At 44.4% G+C, this 24,006-nt stretch overlaps 1 protein-coding gene across 1 annotated transcript in view; it reads left to right on the top strand.

The window, feature by feature from the left end:
* The first annotated feature begins 2,734 nt into the window (after positions 1–2,734).
* serpinc1 (serpin peptidase inhibitor, clade C (antithrombin), member 1) overlaps positions 2,735–24,006 on the top strand; it is a 47,332-nt gene continuing 26,060 nt past the window's right edge. Inside the window, exons 1-3 of the mRNA XM_069937554.1 lie at positions 2,735–2,891; positions 21,596–21,995; positions 23,204–23,419. Coding sequence (XP_069793655.1) covers positions 21,597–21,995; positions 23,204–23,419 — 615 coding nt within the window. The 5' untranslated portion in view covers positions 2,735–2,891; position 21,596. The remainder of the gene's footprint in view (positions 2,892–21,595; positions 21,996–23,203; positions 23,420–24,006) is intronic.

Below are 24,006 nucleotides of genomic sequence, written 5' to 3' on the forward strand. Positions count from 1 at the left end.
GGATGCAGTCTGGCCTGCTGTGTGCCCCCAGCAATTCTTTGCCTGCTCAGGAAACATCCTCTATTCTGAATACCTGTTTCCAGCAAGTCTGCTAATGATACAAGCCGAGGCAGTCTAACTTAACTTTCCCTTGGATTTGCCATCTATTCTGGATGTTAAACCAGTAAACCTTCTCTGAGCTATGTCCAACACAGTTCAATAAGGAGATCAATACTCTCTTAGCCTCCAGATGTGGCCTTTGCCAATGTCCTCTCTCACTTATGCATAACCTCCCTACTCAGGTCCCTAGCAAACTTTCTGTGAACTTTTCTAATTGCAAAGTCTGCAAACAATCCGATGCCACAGCTCTGCAGCCTCTCATTGGACAGTCCAGGTGTTATCCATTTTTAAAAAATTCTTAGGTGCATGGATGTAGAAAAAATTGAATGCTGTGAGGGAGGGAGAGGTTAGATTGGGGAGTTGGTCAGCATAACATCATGGGCCAAAGGGCCTGTGCTTTACAGTTCAATATTGTTCCAAGGTACTGAAGTTCCTCCTATTTAATCTGCACAGTTAACGCATTTATTCATGAATTCTCCTCACTATCTTCTGAATTAACTGTGCTTCAGGTCAGCTGATCAATCACTGCTCACAAAGAATCACGTTCCTGAAGATATCAAGCATGAGGGGGGATTAAACAACATTTATTTTCACTTGTCCAGTTTTTGTGTGCAGTGAAAAGGTTTGTTCTGGCCATGATCCAGCAAGACGATCTGGACAAAAGTACCATACAACACAAAACCCAGCATGGGGTGTCTAGTTACAGTGGAGTCAGTTTGAATGTAGTGAGGGCAATGTTATTTTATAATAAGGTTTGTTCTGGGGTTAAGATTCTTTATTGTTTTATACATAATACACAGTGTGTTTGCCTTGTAAAGACAAAGAGGCGCCACTTGTCCACTGCCCCAACCAAGACGAGAAAGAGAAGTAAAAGACAGCACCCTCCAAAACATTGAGTGTCCTTGGATCCAACCACTTCGCAGGACACTGCTGTGGTCTCCAACCCTGTGAAGTCCTCTTCCAGGCTTCTGTTTCACAGTCGATGGACTGGGGGGGGGTGTTTTCCCGCTCTGGCCTCCCTGTGCTGGGCCGCTGCTCCCCTAGAGCCCATGCCCCCCCCCCCCTGTCTTCTTCTTTGGCTTGGCTTCGTGGACGAAGATTTATGGAGGGGTAAATGTCCACGTCAGCTGCAGGCTTATGCCCCCCCTGTACTGCAGTGCTAAATATGGGTGTGTTCATCTTGGGCATGGATCCCAATGGTTTCTCCAGTGTTCCACAGACAGTTTAAATCTGTAGAGGGCCATCAGTGTCACGACCAGCCAGTAGAATCCCGTGGTCCAATAGCGGCATGAAAGAAAGTGTCTCTGGGGTTGCATGATCTTACACCCATGAATCTTCTTTCTGCCGGATTGGGAGAGGGCCAGTGAGTCTTCGCATGTGTCATCTGCTTTTCTAAGGCAACGGGAAGTGTAAATGAAGTTGATGTAGATGTGCGATGGACTGACTTGAGTTCCTTTCTATCCCTCCCACTCTCTATTCAAACTTACCTCCCCTCTTCAGTTTCCAGTTAATTGTTTATTGTCATTTTTTTCAAAAGACGTGACAAGCTTTGCTTTGTGTATTATCCAGGCAAGTCAGCTTATCCCCAAGTACAGCAGCTAGTGCAATATTCACTCCTTCCCTGGAGAGCAATGGTGTGGAAAATGACTGAAACTAGATCCTGGGGGGGGGGTCAGAGAATCTAAAAGTAAGGGAACTATTTAAAAGTAACTGGTCACCCATTAGACCGGAGATAAGTTGGATGCTTTCTCACAGATGGGTGTGTCTTTGGATCTCGATTCCATGAAGAGCTTTGGAAACAGAGTATCTGAATATTTTAAGGCAGAGCTTGGGTAGATTGTTCATCAGCCAGGTTTACAAGGTTACTGAGGTGGACAGGATGTGGAGTTGAGATTCACTGTTGTTTGGCACAGTAGGTTTAACAGGCCAAGTGGTCCCCCTCCTACTCCCAATTCATTTGTCCAGACCTTCATTTTGTCCCTAACCTTTTGAACTCATTGGTTGAAACTGGCTGTCAAATGAATTCTGCTGCTTACTCAATCACCTCAAACCCACCCCCCTTTCACTGGCTTTCTGGGCCGATGCTTCTGAGCGGTCCCTAACCCGACAAATATTTCCCCGGCCCCACCATCAACTTGTGCTGCAAAACACTGTGCTAAGAGGTGCCATTTTGGTATGCACATTCTGAAGCCCAGTGTCAATGAAGGGCTCTTGGCCAAAACGCCAGCTGTAATTTCTCTCCTGCCGATGCTACTCGTCCCACTGAGCTCCTCTGGCAGTGTTTGCTGCCTCTTTATAATGTTGGGAAAGACACAGTGAGACACCACAACTGATTTGGCCTGCTGCTATGAGCTGGGGATTTTGGAGAACTCTCTCCTGCCACACCCTTAGTCACCAGACCTAACTTCAGCCTTACCTGAAACACCTAACTCCCCCACACACACACACACAGATACTGCAGCCCTCCCTCAGAGACAAGGGCCACAGTCACAAGCACCATCCACCTGCCTTCTGAAGTCCCTCCTCTGTTACCCTATGTCAGAGTGGGACAGTTCCTAGTAGCAGGATTCAAGGGTTAACCACTGGTTGAAACTTGTTTATTGCAAAGATTCAGTCAGCCTGTAGTTTGCTTTGGATGTTTGCACAGTTCTGTAATCTCCAGCGACCTTCCTACTTAGCATCATTACCGCTGACCTCTCTGTTGTGAGCAACCTCCACAGTTACTCTGATTCAGAAAGTTATCGCCATATCGCTTCAAACGGCTGGAGTGAGGTTCGCCCTGAACTTCCCAGGTAAATGGGTAAAAACCTGTCATGCATCTGAAAGGGGTTCTGTCCTGGGAGAGGCAGAATGGCTGAGATTTCCACAAAGCCTGTGTGGAGGGCTGGGGGGGGGGGGGGGGGGTCTGGATGTGATGAATGCGAAGTGCTGGGACCCCTACCCCCACCAGCTTTTCCCAAAAGGGAGCAGGTGCAAGTTACACACTGAAACCCACGGCCACTTCAGAGCCTATTCATCTCCCAACCTCTCCTCTCCAGCAGCGGCAGACAGGATTGGGGAATAGGGGATGGTGGGACTCAGAGGAAGGATGAGGGGAGGGGACAAGAGAGAGGAGGGAATTGGGGAGGGGAAGGGTGAGGGCAGAGGAAGGGGTTGTGCAGAGTTTGATTGTGAAAGGTTGCAGATAATCTGGCAAAGTTGGAGCCTTTTAAAAGTGAGATGGAGGAAAGTTCAGAACAGCATGTTCCTGTTAGAGTGAAGGGAACCCTGGTGATGAGGCATATTGTATTGAGACTCTGGTCTCAGTTAATGTTAATCAGGTAATTGGGGTGGGGTCAAGCAAGTCCCCAGAGGAGTGTAACAGATGTAGGAATCCACTTACAAGGGAAATCAGGAGAGGGAAAAGCAGACATGAGTTAGTTCTGGCAGCAAAGTGAACAGGGAGATTCTAGATTTGGAGCAAAGATTAACTTAGATGAGAATAGGCTCCCTTAATGAATATTTCTCATCTATAAATACAGCATAGAAGTTCATGGGAGCTAAGAAATTCAAGGTAGAGCATAGTGAAGCTTGTGTGCATCACAGAAGACGAGTTGCTGAAGCGCCTGATACACATAAAGGTGGATTAATCCCTGGGCAGACAACCGAGGTGTTGGAGAAATTCAGCAGGTCACACAGCATCCAATAGGAAGTTGAAGGCAGCTGAAGATTTGGCCTGAGCCCTTCTTCAGGAGTGTTGAAATCAGGCAGATGGTTGAATGAAAATTTGGTGGAGGAGGGGTAGGGAGAGGAGCACAGGGTAAGAGGTAATCAGTGGATATTGTTGGAGGGAACAAAAGAATAGCGCCACACTATTGCAGCACCAGCGACCAGGGTTCAAATGCGGTGCTGGCTGTAAGGGGCTTGTATGTACTGCATGTGTTTCTCTGGGCACACCTGTTTCCTTCCACCCTTACACCTAGAGGTTATGGGCTAATTGGTGTTTTTTTGGGGGGACACAACCTTATGGGCTGGAAGGGCCTGTTATCGTGCTGTACATCTCAATTTTAAAAGCTGAGAAATTGGAGAGGGCAGAGAGCGAAGAACAATATCTCTGATAGTTGAAGGAAGGGAAGGGGGAGGGGAGACTGGGGGAGGGATTACTGGAAATCAGAGGTCGCTATTGATGTCATCTGGTTGGAGAGTGCAGAAACTGAGTTGTAGATGGTGTTCCTCCAATAGCTCAGTAGCTTCAATTTGTCAGCGCATGAGGCCATAATGTATCATTGTGTGGAATTAAAGTGGTTGGCTCTTGGATCTGACCAACTGTTTCCAAGGACAATGCGAGCCCTGGGGAAGGAATTGCAGGGGGCCAGGTACAGATATTAATATTTTTAGCCACTGGTGAGTTCCTGAAGACTGGAGGGTGGCTAATCTGCCTTTAAGGTAGGGAACCATAAGCAGGTGACTTAATCAGAGGGAAAGTTACTGAAGGAGATTCTGACAGACATATGGACCAGCATTTGGAAAGGAAAGAAACTGATAAGGGATACACAGCCTGACTTCATGTATGGGAATTTTGTCTCACACATTTGGTTGAATTAATTGAAGAGGTGATCAAGAAGGTTGATGAGGGCAGAGCAAGATTGTTGTCTACATGGACTTTACCAAGGGCTCTGACAAGGTCCCCAAATAGAAGGTCAGATCACATGAGGTAAGCCAGCCAATTAAGTACAAAATTGGCTTGGAGTAAGTGATGGAGGCCTCTTACCACTGGTGTACCTCAGTAGTTCATAAATGGATAAGAATGTTGTTAGCCTGCTTGGTAAGTTTAAGGATGGCCCAACTATTGGTGGTGCAGTAGACAGTGAAGAAGATCATGTGAGAATACAACAGAATCACAATAATCTGGGGAGTGGGCCAAGGAATGCCAGGTGGCATTAAATGTGGAAATGTACAAGGTGTTGCACTTTGCGAGATTAAACCAAGGCACGGTGTATGGTAGGGCCTTGGGGAGTATTGTAGAACAAAGAGACTTGGGTACACAGATGTAGTCCAATGAAAGTGGCAATACAGGGAGGTAGGGTGGCAAAGAAGGTGTGAAACATAAATCTGCAGATGCTGGTGTCTAGGGCAATTCACAAAAGTACTGGAAAAACTCTGAGGAGATGAAGAAGGCATTTGGCACACTTGCCTTAATTGGTCAGGGCACTGAGTCCAGGAACTGGGACATCATGTGACAACAGTACAAGAAATTGGTGAGACCACATTGGGAGCATCACTAGACACCCAGCTATGGGAAAGATATCATTTAACCTGGAAAGGATGCAGAAAAGATTCTTGAGGATGACCACAGTCTGGCCAGGTCAGTAGCAGAATGTTAAACACCATCACGCTGAGCACTGATGCACCTCAGGGCTGTGTGCTCAGCCCACTCCTGTTCACGCTACTGACCCACGACTGCTTTGCCAGATCCAGCTCAACAGCATCATCAAGTCTGCAGGAGTTGGTCTCATCAGCAACAACAATGAGTCACACTACAGAGAAGATGAGGAAAATCTTGTGATGATTGTTATTAGTGAGACTTGATTACATGAGAGGCAGGACCAGCAGCTTAATTTTCCATGGTTCTGTTGCTTCAGACATGATAGAGGGGATGGAAGGGGGAGAAATGGCATTGCTAGTCAAGCAAAATATCTCAGCTGTGCAAAGTCAGGGCAATCAGGAGGGGTTGTCTACAGAAACCATATGGGTGGAGTTGAGGAATGGGAAAGGTGTGGCCACATTGATAGGATTGTATTATGGACTGCCCAATAGAGAGGGTTGGAGGAGCAAATCTGTAGAGAGATAGCAGATTGATGTAAGAAGCAGAAAGTTGTGATAGTAGATTTTAAAATTCCAAATATTGACTGGGACTCCTATACAGTGTAAGGGCTGAATGGTTTGGAGTTTGTGAGATGTGTTCAAGAAAGTTTTCTAATTCAATACATAGAAATACCAACGAGAGAGGATGCAGTACTGATCTACTATTAGGGAACCAGACAGGTCAGGTGACAGATGTATGTGTAGGCGAACATTTTGGGTCCAGTGACCATAATGTCATTAGTTTCAAGTTATTTATGCAAAAGGATATGTCTGGTCTTCATGTTGGGATTCTAAATTGGAAGATGTCAAATTTTGTTGAAATGTGAAAGGATCTAGATTTGGATAAGTTGTTTTCTGACAAGGATGTGTTCAGTAAGTGGAAAGCCTTCAAAGGCAAAATTTTGAGAGTGTAGAGTTTGCATGTTCCTGTTAAAGACAAAGTTAACAGGTATAAGGAACCCTGGTTTTCAAGGGAGATTGGTGATCTGGTTAAGAAAAAGAGGAAGATGTATAGCAAGTACAGGCAACAAGAGCTAATGAGGTACTTGAAGAGTGCAGAAGATGCAAGAAAATACTGAAGAAGGAAATCAGGAAGGCAAAAAAGGTTGCTTTGGCAGATAATGTGAAGGTAAACCCGAAGGGTTTCTATAAGTATATTAAAAGGATAGTAAAGGACAAAATTGCTCTCCTAGAGGATCAGAGTGATCAACTGTGTGGAGGAGATCTTTAACAATTTTTAGCACTCAGGAAAGTGGCATAATGAATAAGAAAGGAAGGGAAACAAACAGGAAGTTTGCTGATGACAAAGATTTAGAGACATTGTGGAGATTTTCAAAGCAGCGGGATTTGGATCAACTGGGAGAATGAGCCAGAAAATGGTAGATGGAGTTTAAAGCAGACAAGTATGAGGTATTGCATTTTGGAAGGGAAACCAAGGTAGGGCATGCACAGTAAATGGTAGGATACTGAAGAGTGCTGAGGAGCAAAGACCTGGGGATACAGGTAGTGTGGAACAACTAGAGATTAAGGAGGAGGTGCTTGGTGCTTTACAGTGAATAAAGTAGATAAATCCCCCAGGTTGGATATGATTTTCCCTCGCACCTTGAGGGAGACTAGTGTAGAAATTGCAGGGGCCCTGGCAGACATTTTTTAAATGTCCTTAGTAACGGGTGAAGTGCCAGAGGATTGGAGGGTACCTCATCTTGTTCTGTTGTTTAAAGGGCTCCAAAAATAGACCAGGTAATTATAGGCTGGTGAGCCTGACATCAGTAGTAGGTAAATTATTGGAAGGAGTTCTGAGCCATGGACTGATTAAGGACAGTTAGCATGGCTTTGAGTGTGGTAGTTCATGTTTAATTAATCTTGTAGAGTTTTTAGAGGAGGTTACCAAGAAGGTGGATGAAGGCAAGTCTATGGATGTTGTCTACATGGACTTTAGTAAAGCCTTTGACAAGGTCCCACATGGGAGGTTAGTTCAGAAGGTTAAGACATCAAATTCCAAATCCAATTTGTAATGATCGCATTGGCAGTGGCCAAGAAGTGCTTAGCAGTTACCTGGAAATCTGACTCCCACTTGGGAATTGTGCACTGGAACACAGAAATGCAAAGTTGTGTTCCCCTAGAGAAAATTACCTACAACTTAAGGAAAAAATATAATTTTTTTCTAAAAATTTGGCATCCGTATTTAAATTTCATAGGACCATAGATGTTGTGTGGATCTGCATATCTTGCTGCCCTGCCTTCCCCATCTATCCTTCTACTGGGGGGTCCATTCCAAGCCAATCAAGTAAAGTCAAGAAAAGACAGTCTAGGTCAGGGGTGTCAAACTCAAATTCACAGAGGGCCAAAATTAAAAACTTGGACTAAGTCGTGGGCCAAACTAAATATTTATTGAACATTTTCAACAACATCTGCATGTTTTCTCTTCTTTCAACATATGTAATGTTAAACTTTTTGTTATTAAAATAAATGTTTAATAATAGTTTTGGTTAAACTCTTTCCAGAAGAAGCATTAACAAATGAGAAATAAAATATTCAATAAATAATATTTCTCTATAGCCTTTAAGCTCCTTTTAAATGTATTTTTTTTCACAAGCCAACAAATCAAAAAAATAACAACTTGCTTCAATGACAAACAGGTTTGTCTTTTAAAATGATGAACATATAGTCTGCCTCCCACCTGTCTTGAAAGGTCCTGTTTTCTGTCTTTGGTTTGGCCATTTTTCGTAAGGAGTTTATTACACGTGAGTGAGGCGACAGGTCGCAGATGCTAATGAAAGTAAAGAGAGGAGGTGGGGGCGATTAGCGGGCTGATGGGCCGGCGCCAACGCATTTGCAAAGCATTCTGGGATTTGTAGTATTAGCTGTGCATGCGCTATACTGGCGCGGCGGCCCGCGGGCCAGCTCTAATGCATATTTGATATGATCTTGCGGGCCAAATATAATTATATCACGGGCCAAATTTGGCCCGCGGGCCTGAGTTTGACATGTGTGGTCAAGGTGCTGGCTGTCAGGCGGTGACAAATCCCTAATGTGTTCCCTACCTTTGTTGTGGGCATCTTGAATGTTCTGCGTAACTGTAGTCTGTTGAATATTGGGGATGGGGGTGGGAGGATTGGCTCGGACTTGACGGGGAATTTTGTATATAATGGATAAATGTAATCCATGATTGACTACTGGAAATTGTTTGAGTTTGAAAACCTATAAATAAAATATTTTTTAAAAAAAAGGTTAAGACACTAGGTATCTATGGAGCGGTTGTGAACTGGATTTGAAATTCGCTGTGTGGGAGAAAACAGGGAGTGGTAGTTGCCCCTCAGACTGGAGCCCTATGACTAGTGGTGCCTCAGGAATCTGTGTTGGGACCATTGTTTTTTGTTGTCTATATCAATGTTCTGGATGATAATGTGGTAAATTCAATCAGAAAGTTTGCTGATGACACAAAGATTTAGAGACATTGTGGACAGCGAGGAAGATTTTCAAAGCAGCGGGATTTGGATCAACTGGGAGAATGGGCCAGAAAATGACAGATGGAGTTTAAAGCAGACAAGTGTGAGGTGTTGCATTTTGGAAGGGAAACCAAGGTAGGGCATGCACAGTAAATGGTAGGATACTGAAGAGTGCTGAGGAGCAAAGAGACCTGGGGATACAGGTACATTGTTCCCTGAAGGTGGCCTCACAGGTGGACAATGTTGTAAAGAAAGCTTTTGGCATCTTAACCTTTATAAATCGAAGTATTGAGTATAGGAGTTGGGATGTTATGTTGTTGTTTAAGACATTGGTGAGGCCTAATTTGGAGTATTTTGTGCAGTTTTGGTTGCCTAGCTATAGGAAGGATATCAATAAGATTGAAAGAGTGCAGAGATTTACTAGGATATTCAGAATTTGAGTTACAGGGAAAGATTAAACAGGTTAGGACTTTAGTCCTTGGAGCAAAGAAGAAGGAGGGAGATTTGATCAAGGTTTACAAGATTATGAGAAGTATAGACAGAGTGGATGTGAGTAGGCTTTTTCCACTTAGATTGGGGGAGATAAATTCAAGAGAGCTGAAAGGGGAAAGATTTGGGGGAACATTAGGGGAAAGTTCTTCACTCAGAAAGTGGGGGGAGTGTGGAATGAGCTGCCATCTGATGTGGTTAATGTGGGCATGATCTTAAATTTTAATAATAAATTGGATAGATACATGGATGGGAGAGATCTGGAGGGTTATGGAATGGGGGGAGGTCAATGGGACTAGTGGAATGATGGTCAGTGCCAAATGGCCTATTATCTGTGCTGTAGCGTTCTTTGGTGCGAGAGTAACAACCTGAGTCTCGACATGGACAATATGAAGGAGATGATCATGAACTTCAGTAGGACCAGGAACGACCACCTTTTACTACACATCAACAATTCTGTAGTTGAAAGAGTAGAGAGCACCAAGTTTCTTGGATTCCACTGAACTTGTGACCTATCTTGGACACAATATCTCCTCACTTATCACGAAGGCATAACAGTGACTGCACTTCCTGAGAAGACTAAAGTGGGCAAGGTTACCAGCCACCATAATGTCATCCTTTTGGAGCTCTATTGAGAGCATCCTGACCAGCTGTCTCACAGAGTGGTATGGTTGCTGCAGAGAAAAGGATTGGAGGTCAATCCACAGGACTGTAAGTGTTGCAAAGAGGATCACTGGCATCTCACTCTTCCCTTGCCACCTCCCCCCCTCCCCCTATCCCCCAGGATTGTTATCAGAAGAGAGAGCACAAAATCATTGAGGACCCCTTCCACCCTGCACACAGCATCTTTTAGTTGCTCCCATCAGGGAAGAGATACAGGAGTATCAAAGTCAGTACCACCAGGCTGAGAAACAGCTTCTTCCCACAGGCAGTGAGAATGGTGAACGAACAATGGAACTGCTCACACTAACCATCTGAGACTCATATTGACTAAACACACATTTATTTATTTATTTGTATATATGAATACTTGTTCTGTGTGTGTGTGTTATTGTTTCACATGGGAATCCGCAGGGGGTCCTCTACTGCATCTGGTGGTCTCTTTGTGGTTTCCTCTACATTGGAAACACTGGGTGCAGACTGAAGATCACTTTGTTGAGTACCTTGATTCTGTCTGCTGCAATAGCATGGTTTTCCCAGTGGCCACCCTTTTAAATTCCCCATCCCATTCCCTCGCTGACATGCCTGTCCATGGTGCCAGACTGAGCCACCCACAAATTGGAGGAACTGCACCTCATCTTCCGTCTGGGCACCCTCCAACTGGATGGCATTAATATCAACCCCTGGCCCCACCCCCTCACTTCTTCTCCCATTGGCATCCTCAGCTCTCTCTATTTCCTTGAATCCTTTCAGATTTCAATTTATTGTCAGAGTACATACATGACATCACATACAACTTTTCCCTTTTCCTGCGGGCCAGGCAGAATTACCACTATTGATAATGCAAAAAATAAACTGTACACAGCGAAAAACATGTAAACAAATAACGAATGTAAACTAACTGTGAAATACAGAGAGAACAAAAGAAAATCAATAAAGTCTACAAGTAAAAGTCCTTAAATGAGTCCCTGATTGAGTTTGTTGTTGAGGAGTCTGATGTTGAGGGGTAGCAGTTGTTCCTGAACCTGGTGGTGCGCGTCTTGAGACACCTCTACCACTTTCCTGATGGCAGCAGTGAGAACAGAGCGTGTGCTGGATGGTGTGGATGTTTGCTACTGCTCTCCTACGGCAGCGTTCACTGTAGATGTACTCAATTGTGGGGAAGGCTTTACCTGTGATGTCCTGGGCTGTGTCCATTACCTTTTGCAGGGCTTTATTGCTCAGGGGCATTGATGTCCCCGTACCAGACTGTTATGCAGCTGGTCAGCACACTTTTCTCCACACCTCTGTAGAAATTTTCCTGCATTTCTGATGTCATTCCAAATCTCTGCAAACTCCTGAGGAAGTAGAGGCATGGATGTGCTTTCTTCACGATGCCATTAGTCTGTTGGGTCCAGGAAAGATCCTCTGAGATAGTGACTTCCAAGTATTTAAATTTGCTCACCCTCTCCATCTCTGATCCCCCAACGATCACTGGATTGTATAGCTCTGGCTTTCCCTTCTTGACATTAACAATCACCTCCTTAGTTTTGGTGACATTGAGTGCGAGGTTGTTGTTGATCCACCTTTCAACCAAGTTTTCAATTTCTGTGGTCATTTGATGCGAGGAGAGTGAGAGGAGGCGAAATCCCAGAGATCCCAGATTCATAAGAAAAATCAAGAAAAACATTAAAGTAATAATCAAAATACTCACCAGTGGTGTTGGAAGATGTCAGCAGCAGGAAGATGGCAAAAAAAAACTGCCGAAAAACCATCAAAGAATCAGCTCCAACACCAGGGGATCGATCTGAGGTTCCTTGTATCAAAAAAAATGGTAGTGCCACCTCGAGGCCTGCTGTGGAGGATGACGTGGGAATGGAGGTACAGCCCATGCAGCCTGTCCCACAGGAGTGGTGAGGCCAAGGTAAGACTGATCTGGGGAGGGGAAGTGATGCTACACCAAACCGGCAAACAGACAGTAAAAGCCCCATGCAGCATTCCAGAGTGTTGCAGCAGCAAAGGGACTAAGCGGCTGGGAAGCACGGGGAATGTGTCAAGTGGGGAAGCTGCGGGCGATCCAGTGTTGGGCTGGGCGGCATGGCAAATGGTAATGACAGGAGTGGTGACGTCAAGGACTGTGATGGAGGTGGCAGTAGAGAAAATGGAGGATGCCAGGAGGCTTGGGAAGGACTTTGTGGTAAGGCAAAGGGAGAAGGAGGGCTCAGAGCCCTCCTTGTATGATGTACTGGAGGCCATGGGACTCATTGAAGAGAGACTGTCCCAGGTAGTGAAGAGGAGAGCCAAGAACATGGCTAAAAATCTGGACAAGATGCAGAGTGCCCTCTCTGGCCTAACACAGAGAATTGCAGAGGTAGAGGACAGAGTGGGTGGAAGATGAATTGGATGTGTTGGTGATGGAGAGGGAGTGTATATGGGGAAAGTTGGAAGCCCTGGAAAGTTATAGCCGAAGAAATTATATAAAATAGAGGAGCTAGTGGAGGGCATCGAGGGGAAGGACCCTGTGGGCTTTTTTCAGAGTTGGATCCCTGAAGTGCTGGGCAGAGGCACATTGGGTGAGATGGTACACGTGGGTCACCCCTTCCAAAACCGGGCCCTGGGCAGAAACCCTGTTCCATCCTGGTAAAGCTGTTGTGTCACCAGGTCAGAGAGAAAATTTGGGGGATGGCCGCAGCCGGTGTGAGTAAGAGGTAGGGGCAGGGAGGGTGATGGAACTAAAGCGATATAAAATAATTTTCTACCTTGATCGTAGCGCTTTTAAAGCGCAGAAAAGAATTTGAACCAGTCAAAAGACTTCGACCCCACTATGAAAGTGGAACTGCCGGGGGGAAAGGACAGTCTTTGAGGAGCTTGAAAAGGCACAGCAATTTGTAAAAGAACTGCCAGCACTCAGGGAAAAATCAAGATAAAAATGGGGACTAATGTACCTTACCGTAAACAACTGTTGCAAAATCGAATGTAGTTTGATGTATGTGTAAATATCAGTTTGATGTAAATGTGTTGGAAATGAGAAATGGGAAAGGATCTGGGATGTGGGTAAAGGGGGAAGATGAAAGGGAAGAGGTGTAGAGTATATAGACCAAATACTGGAGGGAGATACGATCGCTGGGGTGGGGGAAGGATACTGGGGGGGGGGGGGGGGGGGGCAGGTTTAGGATTTGTTGTTGAACCATGAGTTGTCTTTGCCCTTTTTCTCTCGTTCCTGTTTTTGGGGTTCAGTGGGGAACTGGTGGGCTGGTCCAAAGGATTGGATGGATATTGGACGGAGTGTGATGGGGGAAGGGGGCCACAAAATCGTGGGTCGAATCACTGGGGCAATCACCAACTGTATAAAATACATTAGTTTTAATGTGAACTGATTAAATGTGATGGTGAGGAGAGTGTCTTGGCACACATAAAAAAATTGGGAGTGGATAAAGCTTTCCTTCAGGAACATACTTAATTGAGTGTGAACACCAAAAACTGAAGAAAGTATGGGTGGGCCGGGTAATAGTGTCCTCCTTTAATTCTAAGGCAAGGGAGGGGAGGCCATTTTGATAAGGAAAAATGTTCCAGTGAGGGTGGAGAGTGTAGTCATGGAGATAGCAGGTAGGTTTGTGATATATAACCATATAAGCACTTACAGCACAGAACAGGCCAGTTCGGCCCTACTAGTCCATGCCGAAACAAATTCCCACCCTCCTAGTCCCACTGACCAGCACCCGGTCCATACCCCTCCAGTCCTCTCCTCTCCATGTAACTATCCAGTCTATCCTTAAATGTAACCAATGATCCCGCCTCAACCACGTCTGCCAGAAGCTCATTCCACATCCCTACCACCCTTTGCATAAAGAAATTTCCCCTCATGTTCCCCTTATAATTTTCCCCCTTCAATCTTAAACCATGCCCTCTAGTTTGAATCTCCCCCACTCTTAATTGAAAAAGCCTATCCACATTTACTCTGTCTGTCCCTTTTAACATCTTAAACACCTCTATCAAGTCCCCCCTCAATCTTCTACACTCCAGAGAAAAAAGCCCTAGTCTGCTCAACCTTTCCCTGTAACTCAAACCTTGAAATCCTGTCAACATTCTCGTGAACCTTCTCTGCACTCTCTCTATTTTGTTTATATCTTTCCTATAATTTGGTGACCAAAACTGTACACAGTACTCCAAATTTGGCCTCACCAATGCCTTGTACAATTTCATCATAACCTCCCTACTCTTGAATTCAATACTCCGATTTTTGAAGGCCAACATTCCAAATCCCTTCTTCACCACACCATCTACCTGAGTATCAGCCTTGAGGGTACTATTTGCCATCACTCCTAAATCCCTTTGTTGCTCTGCACATCTCAATAGCCTACCATTTAATGCATATGACCTATTTAGATTTGCCTTTCCAAAATGTAACACCTCACACTTATCTGTATTAAATTTCCTCAGCCATTTCTCAGCCCACACCTCCAGCCTTCCTAAATCACCTTTTAATCTACGGTAATCTTCCTCACTGTCCATAACACCACCAATCTTTGTATCATCCACAAACTTGCTTATCCAATTCTCCACCCCTACTTCCAGATCGTTAATATATATAACAAACAATAGTGGACCCAGGACCGATCCCTGAGGAACTCCACTAGTCACCGGCCTCCAATTGGACAAACAATTTTCTACCACTACTCTCTGACACCTCCCATCCAACCATTGCTGAATCCATTTCACTACCTCCTTATTTATACCTAATGCCTCCACCTTTTTTCCCTAACCTCCTGTGGGGAACTTTGTCAAAAGCTTTACTAAAGTCTAAATAGACAACATCCACAGCTTTCCCTTCATCAACCTTTTTTGTAACCCCCTCGAAAAACTCAATCAGGTTTGTCAAGCATGATCTACCCCTGACAAAACCATGCTGATTACTCCCTATCAATCCCTGTACCTCCAAATATTTGTAAATACCATCCCTCAGAACACTTTCCATCAACTTGCCCACCACAGACGTCAGACTCGCGAGCCTATAATTCCCAGGTTTACATTTGGACCCTTTCTTAAACAGAGGAACCACATGCACCACCCTCCAATCCTTTGGCACTACCCCCGTGGCCAGTGACTTCCTAAATATCTCTGTTAATGGCCCCACTATCTGTCCACAAGCCTCCCTGAGTGTCCTTGGGAATATTTTGTCCGGTCCCGGAGATTTATCCACCTTTATCTTTTTCAACACAGCCATCACTACCTCCTCAGTTATCCTTATATGCTTCATGACCTCCCCGCTATTTTTATTTACTTCAACTGGTTCAATATTTTTTTTCCTAGTGAATACCGAGGCAAAGAAATCATTCAAAATTTCCCCCATTTCCTCTGACTTCTCACTCAGCCTACCCTCACTATCTACAAGGGGTCCAATTTTATCCCTCACTAATCTTTTACTTTTAATGTACCTATAGAAACCCTTTCGATTTATTTTTACTCTGTCTGCTAAAGCCTCTTCGTGCCTTTTTTTGGCCTTTCTAATTTCTTTCTTAAGATTCCTTCTACACTCCTTGTAGTCCTCCTTCAAATTCTCAGCCTCCCTGCTCTTTATACCTCTTGTACACCTCCCTTTTTCTCCTAACCAAATTTCCAATATTCCTCGAAAACCAAGCCTCCTTATGACTTCCAGCCTTTCCTTTGATCCTCACTGGGACATGTCTACTCTGTACCCTCAAAATTTCTTTTTTGAATATCCTCCATTTTTCATTTACATCCTTACCTGAAAATATCCTGTCCCACTCAATACTCCCCAAATCCCTTTTTATTCCTTTGAAATTTGCTCTTTTCCAATCCAGAACCTCAACTTTAGGCCCCTCCTTGCTCTTCCCTAAAACTACCCTAAAACTAACTGAGTTATGATCACTAGACCCAATTTGTTCTCCAACATTAATGTCCGATACCTGACCTAGCTCGTTCCCTAACAGGAGATCCAGTATTACACCGTCCCGAGTCGGTTCTTCTACTAATTGATTTAGAAAACAATCGAACACATTTAACGAACTCTAGCCCATCCAGCCCTCTAACTGTATGGGTATCCCAATCAATGTGAGGGAAGTTAAATCTCCCATGATCACTACCTTATGATTCTCACACATATACGTTATCTCCCTCCAAATTTTTTCCTCTAATTTTCTTGGCCCATTTGGTGGTCGGTAATACACCCCTATTAGCACCCTCATGCCTCCTTCACCCCTCAATTCCACCCAAACAGCCTCACTGGACGATCCCTCCAGACCATCCTGCCACCTCACTGCAGTAATGTCCTCCTTAACAAGCAGAGCAACTCCTCCCCCTTTTTTTTTTACCCCCTGATCTATCACATCTAAAACAAATGTATCCTGGAATTTTAAGTTGCCAGTCCTGCCCCTCCTGTAGCCAGGTCTCACTAATTGCCACAATATCATGACCCCAAGTATCTGTCCATGCTCTAAGCTCATCTACCTTGTTCACTATGCTTTTTGCATTAAAATATATGCATTTCAGAGAATGACCCTCACATATATTCTCTTTTCTACCTTTTACCCTAATCTCCATCCTACCTTTATTATCGTTATTATTCCTGTCTAGGTGGCCATGCTCCCTTGACACAGCTCTCACACTCTGATGGTGCCCTGTCAGGTATACTCCGAATCCTGGACCTTACTGAAAATGTATGCCCTTAATTGGGATGATAAAAAATTTATACAAGATATTTTCTTGAAATTGATGGAGGAACGAGAAAACATCCTGGTGGGGGGGATTTTCAATTTTTGTTTGGATCTAGTCTTGGATAAGTTATTGAAAAGAGTAACTCAAGTCATGCAGCTAAAACTACCCAAATAGGGGGTAGGATCATGGAAATTGAGTACAGAGAGTTTTGTCAAACCATTCCCCCTTGACATTGACAATTGCAATGCCAGAAAAACAGGAGACAGCGTACAGATGGTGCCTTAATACATTGCTGTTGAAGAAGCCAGAGCTTTGTAGCTTTATTCGAACACACAGATAGATATGCTCTGTGAGGCCAACTGTAACTTGACTATGGACAAATTCCTTCTTTGGGACACCCTTAGGGCATATCTGAGAGGTCAAGTAATTGGATTTACAAAAGCAGTTAAAAAGCAATATCTAAGAGAGGTAGAGAAATTGGAGCAAGAGACTGCAGACTTTCAAAACTCAGGCTCAGAAGAGAAATATCAAGCTTTGACAAACAAAAAACTCAAATATAACACACTCCAAACATGTGCAAAGGAGAAGGCCATATTAAGGGGGAACGAGCCCATAAAGTCCTTTCCTGGCAGTCGAGGGCAGAGCAGGCCTCAGGAACGATTAATGCAGTCCAGTCAGGGGATGACAGGATCTCATACAAGCCGAAGGAGATAAATGAAGCCTTCAGATGAGATTTTGAAAAATTGTACATATCAGAATCATTGGGGAAGCCTGAGAAAATAGATGAATTCCTGTCAAAATTTGAGTTACCAAATTTAGGTCAGGAAGATCCGGAGAAGAAGAAATAAGAAAAGCATCGAGTCTTTTACAAGCTGGCAAGTCTCTGGGGGGAGGATGGGTTCCCCCCGAATTTTATCGGCAATTCAAAGATCTCCTGATGCCCATCTTTATGGAGGTGGTGGATCAGGTCTTTGAAACCCACACACTCACAGAATCTTTTTCAACAGTAATTATTACAATGATTCTTTTTTAAAAAGTGACCCATTGAAACTATCCTTTCATAGACCTATTTCAATGCTGAATTCAGACTATAAGATACTTGATAATGCCCTGGAAAATAGATTGGTGAAGCATTTGCCAAAGCGGGCTTTGTGCAAACAAAGACAGGCTGCAGACAATATAAGCAGATTGTTGAGTAACATACATTTGGCACATTCAAGGGATGACCCAAGTGTAGCCATGGCTCTGGATACTAGAAGGCATTTGATAGGTTAGAGTGTGATTTCCTGTCTTAAGGTACTGGAGAAATTGGGATTAGGGTCAACTTTTACAAATTAGATGAAGACACTATACCAAACACCCAAGGCTAAAGTTGTGACCAATGGACAAATATCTCCAGCCTTCCCACTTTCGATATCTAGTAGACAGGGGTGTTCATTGTTTCCAGCTCTATCATTTTGGCTACAGAACCGTTGGCTGAAGCCATTCGACAGGATCCAGAGTGGGCCGCAAAGAACACAAGTCAACCTATTTGCTGATGAAAAGCTGATATATCTGACAGACCCAGCAACTTTTCTGGCCAAGCTCCACTCTTCACTGGAGGATTATGGGAAAGTCTCTGGGTATAAGTTCAATTTGGACAAGAGTGAAATTATGCCACTTACAAAAGGGGATTATGATTAATTTAAAAAAGCAGTCAATTAAAGTGGCCACAAAAGGGGATTAAGTACCTGGGAGTCAGGGTGGACAAAAATCTGCAAAACTTGTATAAACTCAATTATGCCCCCTTGCTCAAAAAAAAATTAAGGAGGACCTAAAAAGATGGATGACCCTGCCAATCACAGTGTTGGGCAAGGTCAATTGAATCAATATGAATGTGTTGCCAAGGCTTCAGTACCTCTTTCAGACTTTGCCCATGGTATTACCCTGAAGATTCTTTCAGAATATTAATTCACAGGTAAGTAGATTCATTTGAAATAAGAGGGTGGCCTTGGTCTCCATGCAAAAATTAACCTGGGATTAAAATCTGGGCAGACTGAGATTACCAGACTTTAAGAAATATTATTAGGCAACTCAGTTGAGGTATATCGCTTCACTCTTTGAGGGAGGAGGTATACCATTCTGGGCACAAATTGGCCCGCACATGATAGGTGAGAAGATAGCAAAAGACTTTATTTATCTGGTGACAAAAACGCCCCTTTATTAAAACAGACTCTTTGTGTGTGGAACAAATTTAATCAATGCATTGGACTCAAAATGGCTTAATACCATGAACAATAGATAACAAGATCCTGGACACCTGAAGCCAGAAAGGGATCAGGTATATCGAGGACTGTTATGAGCAGGGGAATCTAATGTCATTTGAACAGCTTAAAAATAAATATTATTTGTCAAATGGGACATTCTTTTGCTATCTTTGGTTAAGGTCTTTTTTAAGGGACAAATTAGGTCCAGTTATGGTCCTTCCAGTGTGCAGTGGCATGGAGGACCTGATTCGAAAGGGGAACACGTGCAAGTTTATTATGGCAATGTATTTCTTATTCCGAGTGGAAAGCCTGAAGTCGGGTCTTCTTAAATCTAGGTGGAGGTGGGAGTCAGACTTAGGTGTAACAATTGATGAATGGTCCTGGTCAGACCTGTGTCATGACAGCATGACCACAATTATTAAAACTCTATATGGGTTGTTGCAGTTTAATTTTCTATACGCCACAGAAATTGAACAAGGCTAAGCCAGAAATTTCAGATCAATGTTTTAGGTGTGGCAAAGAGATGGGAACCTTTGTACACTCAACCTGATCATGTCCAAGGTGAGGCCCTTTTGAGTAGTGCTCGGCCAAGTCAGAGAAAATCATAGGTAAAGAGTTTCCACGGGACCCAGATCTGTTCCTGTTGGGAAACATCATGGACATAAGGCTTATGATGAAGCTGTCCAAATTTCAAATCCAATTTGAAAGCACAGATTGCTTGGGCAGAAGCCAGGAAATGTACAGTAGTTGTTTGGAAGTTGGATTCTCATCTAGGCATTGCATATTGGAATGGGGAAATGCAGAGCTGTGTTCCCCTGGAGAAAATTACCTATAACGTAAGGAGGAAATATGACACCTTCCTTAAAATTTGGCAAATGTACCTGTGTAATATAGGTGCAAAGATATAGTGCGGTTCCTTGTATTTCGTCACTCTGTCCACTCCTGCCTGCCCTCTCCTTAATCAGGTCGAAAATTCAAAGACCTGGGGTCCCGATGAATCCTATGATTACGGTTTTTTCTTTGAGTTAGCTTTTACTTTTTTGAAAGAATTTTTTAAGTGTAATTATTTTGTTTTTACTCTTTGGTCCTTATGTCCTTAACTTGTCAGGAAGATAAAGGAATACTGATAAATGTTACAGGAATAAGAGACAAGGTCTAATTTATTGCTGCCTTTTTTTAGGGTGATCCTTTATTTAATTTTGTCTTTGAATGTATTAATTGTGAAAAGGGGGGATGGGGGAAATTGAACTCAATGGTGAAGCTTGTATATAATTGGAGAATGTAGTGTTTTTTGATGATGATTATGGATTATTGACACTGATTTTGAAATATAATAAATAAAATATTCAAAAAAAGTTTTCAATCTCCATCCTTTATGCTGACTCATCCCCTTCCTTTATACAACCTGATACCATGGTATCGTTGGCAAATTTGTTGATGGTGTTGTTGTCGTACTAGACTACAGTCATAGGTATAAATCGAGTAGAGCAGGGGGCTAAGAATACAGCCCTGTGGTGCTCTGGTATTGATGGAGATGGAGATTGTGGAGGAGATGTTTTTACCCATCCTCACTGATTGTGGAAATCCATGATCCAATTACACAGTGGGGTGTTAATTCCAAGGTCTTGGAGTTTGCTATTCAGTTTTGAGGGGATAATGGTGTTTAGTGCTGAATTGTAGTCGATAAAGAGCATCCTGATGTATGGATTGACAAATCAATTCTCACCCCTCCCCTATCATATCTAATTAACACTTTTTATTCATCTGGACTCCTTCCCCAGCCAGCACATCTGTATTCTGAGATGTCCTGTTTTTTTTTGCTTATTCCTTAAAGGGCTCAAGTCTAAAATATCAGCCATATATCTTTGTCTCCTATGAATGCTGAAAGGCCAGCTGTGTTTCTCCAGTATTTCAGTGTGTTTTTACTGCATGTGTGTTAGGTCCAGTGTGTGTCTGCATGTTTTGCAATGATGACTAGAGTAGGCTGTTTTTTCAAGTTGTACTTGTACAATCAGATGATAATAAACTTGTCTTGTTTAACTGGGACAAGAGGTTGAATTATAAGAAGAGACTAGATAGGATGGAATAGATTAAACTAGGGCAGGCTTATACAGCAATTGATGAAGTCCTGGAGAGTGTGGCACAACAGAGATCTTCGGGCACAGGTTGATTATTCATTGGAAGTGCCAGCATATGTAGACACGATAGTGAAGGTGCTTGACTTGTTTGCCTTCACCTACTGAGTACAGATGCTGGAACATCATGTTTCAGCTGTAAAAGACATTGGTGAGACCACATTTGGGGAATTGCATGTTCTGGTTGCCCAGTTCTAGGAAGGATGTCACTGAGCTGGAAGGATGCAGAAAAGATCATATGACTGGAAGGCTTGAGTTACAAAGGAACATTGGAGAGTTACAACTGTTCTCCCTGGGGCATAGGAGACTGAGAGGCGACCTAACAGAGGTTTATAAAAATTGTAGATGAAATAAATGGTCTTTTTCCCATGGCATGGGAGTCTATACAAGAGGGTATAGGTTTAAGGTGAAATCACAATGTCTCACAACTGCAGAGCGTTGTGAGTGTGCCAGATAGTGTTGAAGCACAGTCGATGTGGCAGTGTCCTGCTGATGTCGATGGCTGGGTGTTTCTCTACAGGATGAGGTTCCTCAGATTGCTGCTCTGTTCAGTATTGGTCGGGGCTGCCCAGCCACCCGTCTCCAACGTAGACAGACTGTCTCACTGCAGTACCAAGCTCAAGGACATCCCGGGCCAGCCCATGTGTGTGTACCGAACTCCTCCAGACAGGATTGCCCAGTCCACAGACGCTCGCCTGAAAGCGAGCCACCAAACTCCCCGGAAGCCACCGGGCAACACGAATCCACGGGTGTGGGAGCTGTCCCGGGCCAACAGCAAGTTCGCCTTTGAGTTTTACAAGCGCCTCGCCAGCTCGAAGACCAACACTGAAAACGTCTTCATGTCACCGCTCAGCATCTCCACGGCATTCGCCATGACTAAACTGGGTGCCTGTGGGGATACCTTGAGGCAGCTGATGGAGGTAGGTGCCCAGAGGCCACAGACAACCCCCTGCCAGAAAGGGATGCAGCCCATGAGCTGCTGCTGGGGGCGGTTCCTAGTGGGTCCGGCAGCATCCGTCAGGAGACGATTAGGGTTGGGAAAGAAGCTGGGGAGGGGTCAAAAGGTGAAAGGGTATTGGAGAGAAGGTGGGAGGGGTGATAGAGAGAAAGACCATGGGATTGGTGGGGGAGGGGGTTAGATAAAAAAGTGATAACAGGACTAGATGCAGAGGAGATGGAATCAGTGAACCAGGGAGAAGTGGGGTTGCCTAAACGTCAACAAATCGATGTTGATGTCATTGGGCAAAAGGCGGACCAGGAGGAAGTTTGTTCCTTCGGTTTACGTTTAGCCTTATCCTGGCAGTGGATGAGGTGGAGGAAAGGCACGTCTGAGTGGGAATGGTTGGGGGAGTCAAAATGGATGGCGATGGGAATGGAGTGAAGGGATGGAAGGGAGTTCTTATTAGGATCTGACCAACACCAGTGGGTCAAGCAATGGACCATCTGTACTCCAGTGATTCAAGAATGTGATGAATCTACTTGGCAGACAGAGCCATCTCACAACCCTGGGGTGAGATGGGGGAAGGGGCAAGTAGTGAGGGAGTGTTACACTAGAAGGGGCGGAACTGAGGAATGGGCTCAATGTGAGGGGGTCAATACTGATGGACTGTCACACTGTGGTGGGGGAAGTATTGAGGGATGAACACAATGTGAAAAGGGCAGTACTGAGTGAGCATAATGTTATGGGAGGTACAGTACAAGTATGAGGGAGATGCACTGGCTTACCCCAGGCAAGGGTTGAGGGGAGCAATGCCAAGCTGTACAAATGCTGAACTTTTCCCTCCCCCTGAACCCTCTCCTCTTCCCTCTCCCGAACCCTCTCCTCTTCCCTCCCCCGAACCCTCTCCTCTTCCCTCCCCTCCCAAACCCTCTCCTCTTCCCTCCCCCAAACCCTCTCCTCTTCCCTCCCCCAAACCTTCTCCTCTTCCCTCCCCAAACCTTCTCCTCTTCCCTCCCCCAAACCCTCTCCTCTTCCCTCCCCCCAAACCCTCTCCTCTTCCCTCCCCCCAAACCCTCTCCTCTTCCCTCCCCCCAAACCCTCTCCTCTTCCCTCCCCCAAACCCTCTCACTTCTCTTCCCTCCTAAACTCTTCCCTCTCCTGAACTCCCATCCCCAACTCCCTCCACAGGTCTTTAAGTTTGACACCATCACAGAGAAGACCTCAGACCAAGTACACTACTTCTTCGCCAAACTTAACTGTAGGCTGTATCGGAAAGCCAATAAGTCATCAGAACTGGTGTCCGCCAACCGTCTCTTTGGGGACAAGTCGCTGACCTTCAACAGAACCTTCCAGAACATCAGCGAGTCCGTGTACAAAGCCAAGCTGATCCCAGTGAACTTCAAGGTGAGGGGAATATGGGAGGGAAGAGGGAGTTGGTGGGATTGAAATGGAGCAGTTATGGAGTGGAGGGAAGAGAGAGGGTTAGGGGAGATGGGGAGGAGGTATATCCTTTTGAGAATTCACTAGTCACTTTCCCTCCATAACGAGCTGAGAATTGTGGGAATAGTCTTCTGCGAATATTGTGCTGAGTAATTTCTACAACATCTGTAGAAAGGTCCTGGAGATGCACTGTGATGTTTTCCACCATCTCAGGAAACTGTTCACATACGCCCCACAGTGGTGCATGCAGTTACTACAGTGAGGAGGGTGTATTCTTATGCGGTTACAAAATAGTTCACATTATTCTGACTATATAAAATCCCTCCTTCTCAAGATAAATTTAGTGTTCTTTATCACTTTCTTTCCAGTGCAACTTAAGTAATTGAACTTGTACACTAGTTTATTTACACAACTATTTTTAATAGTTCTTATTGATATCACACTGGTGGCAGTATGTTGCTTCACCATCTTGTGGATTTGCCTGTGACCGTTGGGCTCTGTGATGCTGGTACACGTGTAGGTGATGTAGCTCGTTGTACTTCACCTGACAA

The sequence above is a fragment of the Narcine bancroftii genome, chromosome 5 (assembly GCF_036971445.1).
Source record: "Narcine bancroftii isolate sNarBan1 chromosome 5, sNarBan1.hap1, whole genome shotgun sequence".
NCBI classification, from domain to species: domain Eukaryota; kingdom Metazoa; phylum Chordata; class Chondrichthyes; order Torpediniformes; family Narcinidae; genus Narcine; species Narcine bancroftii.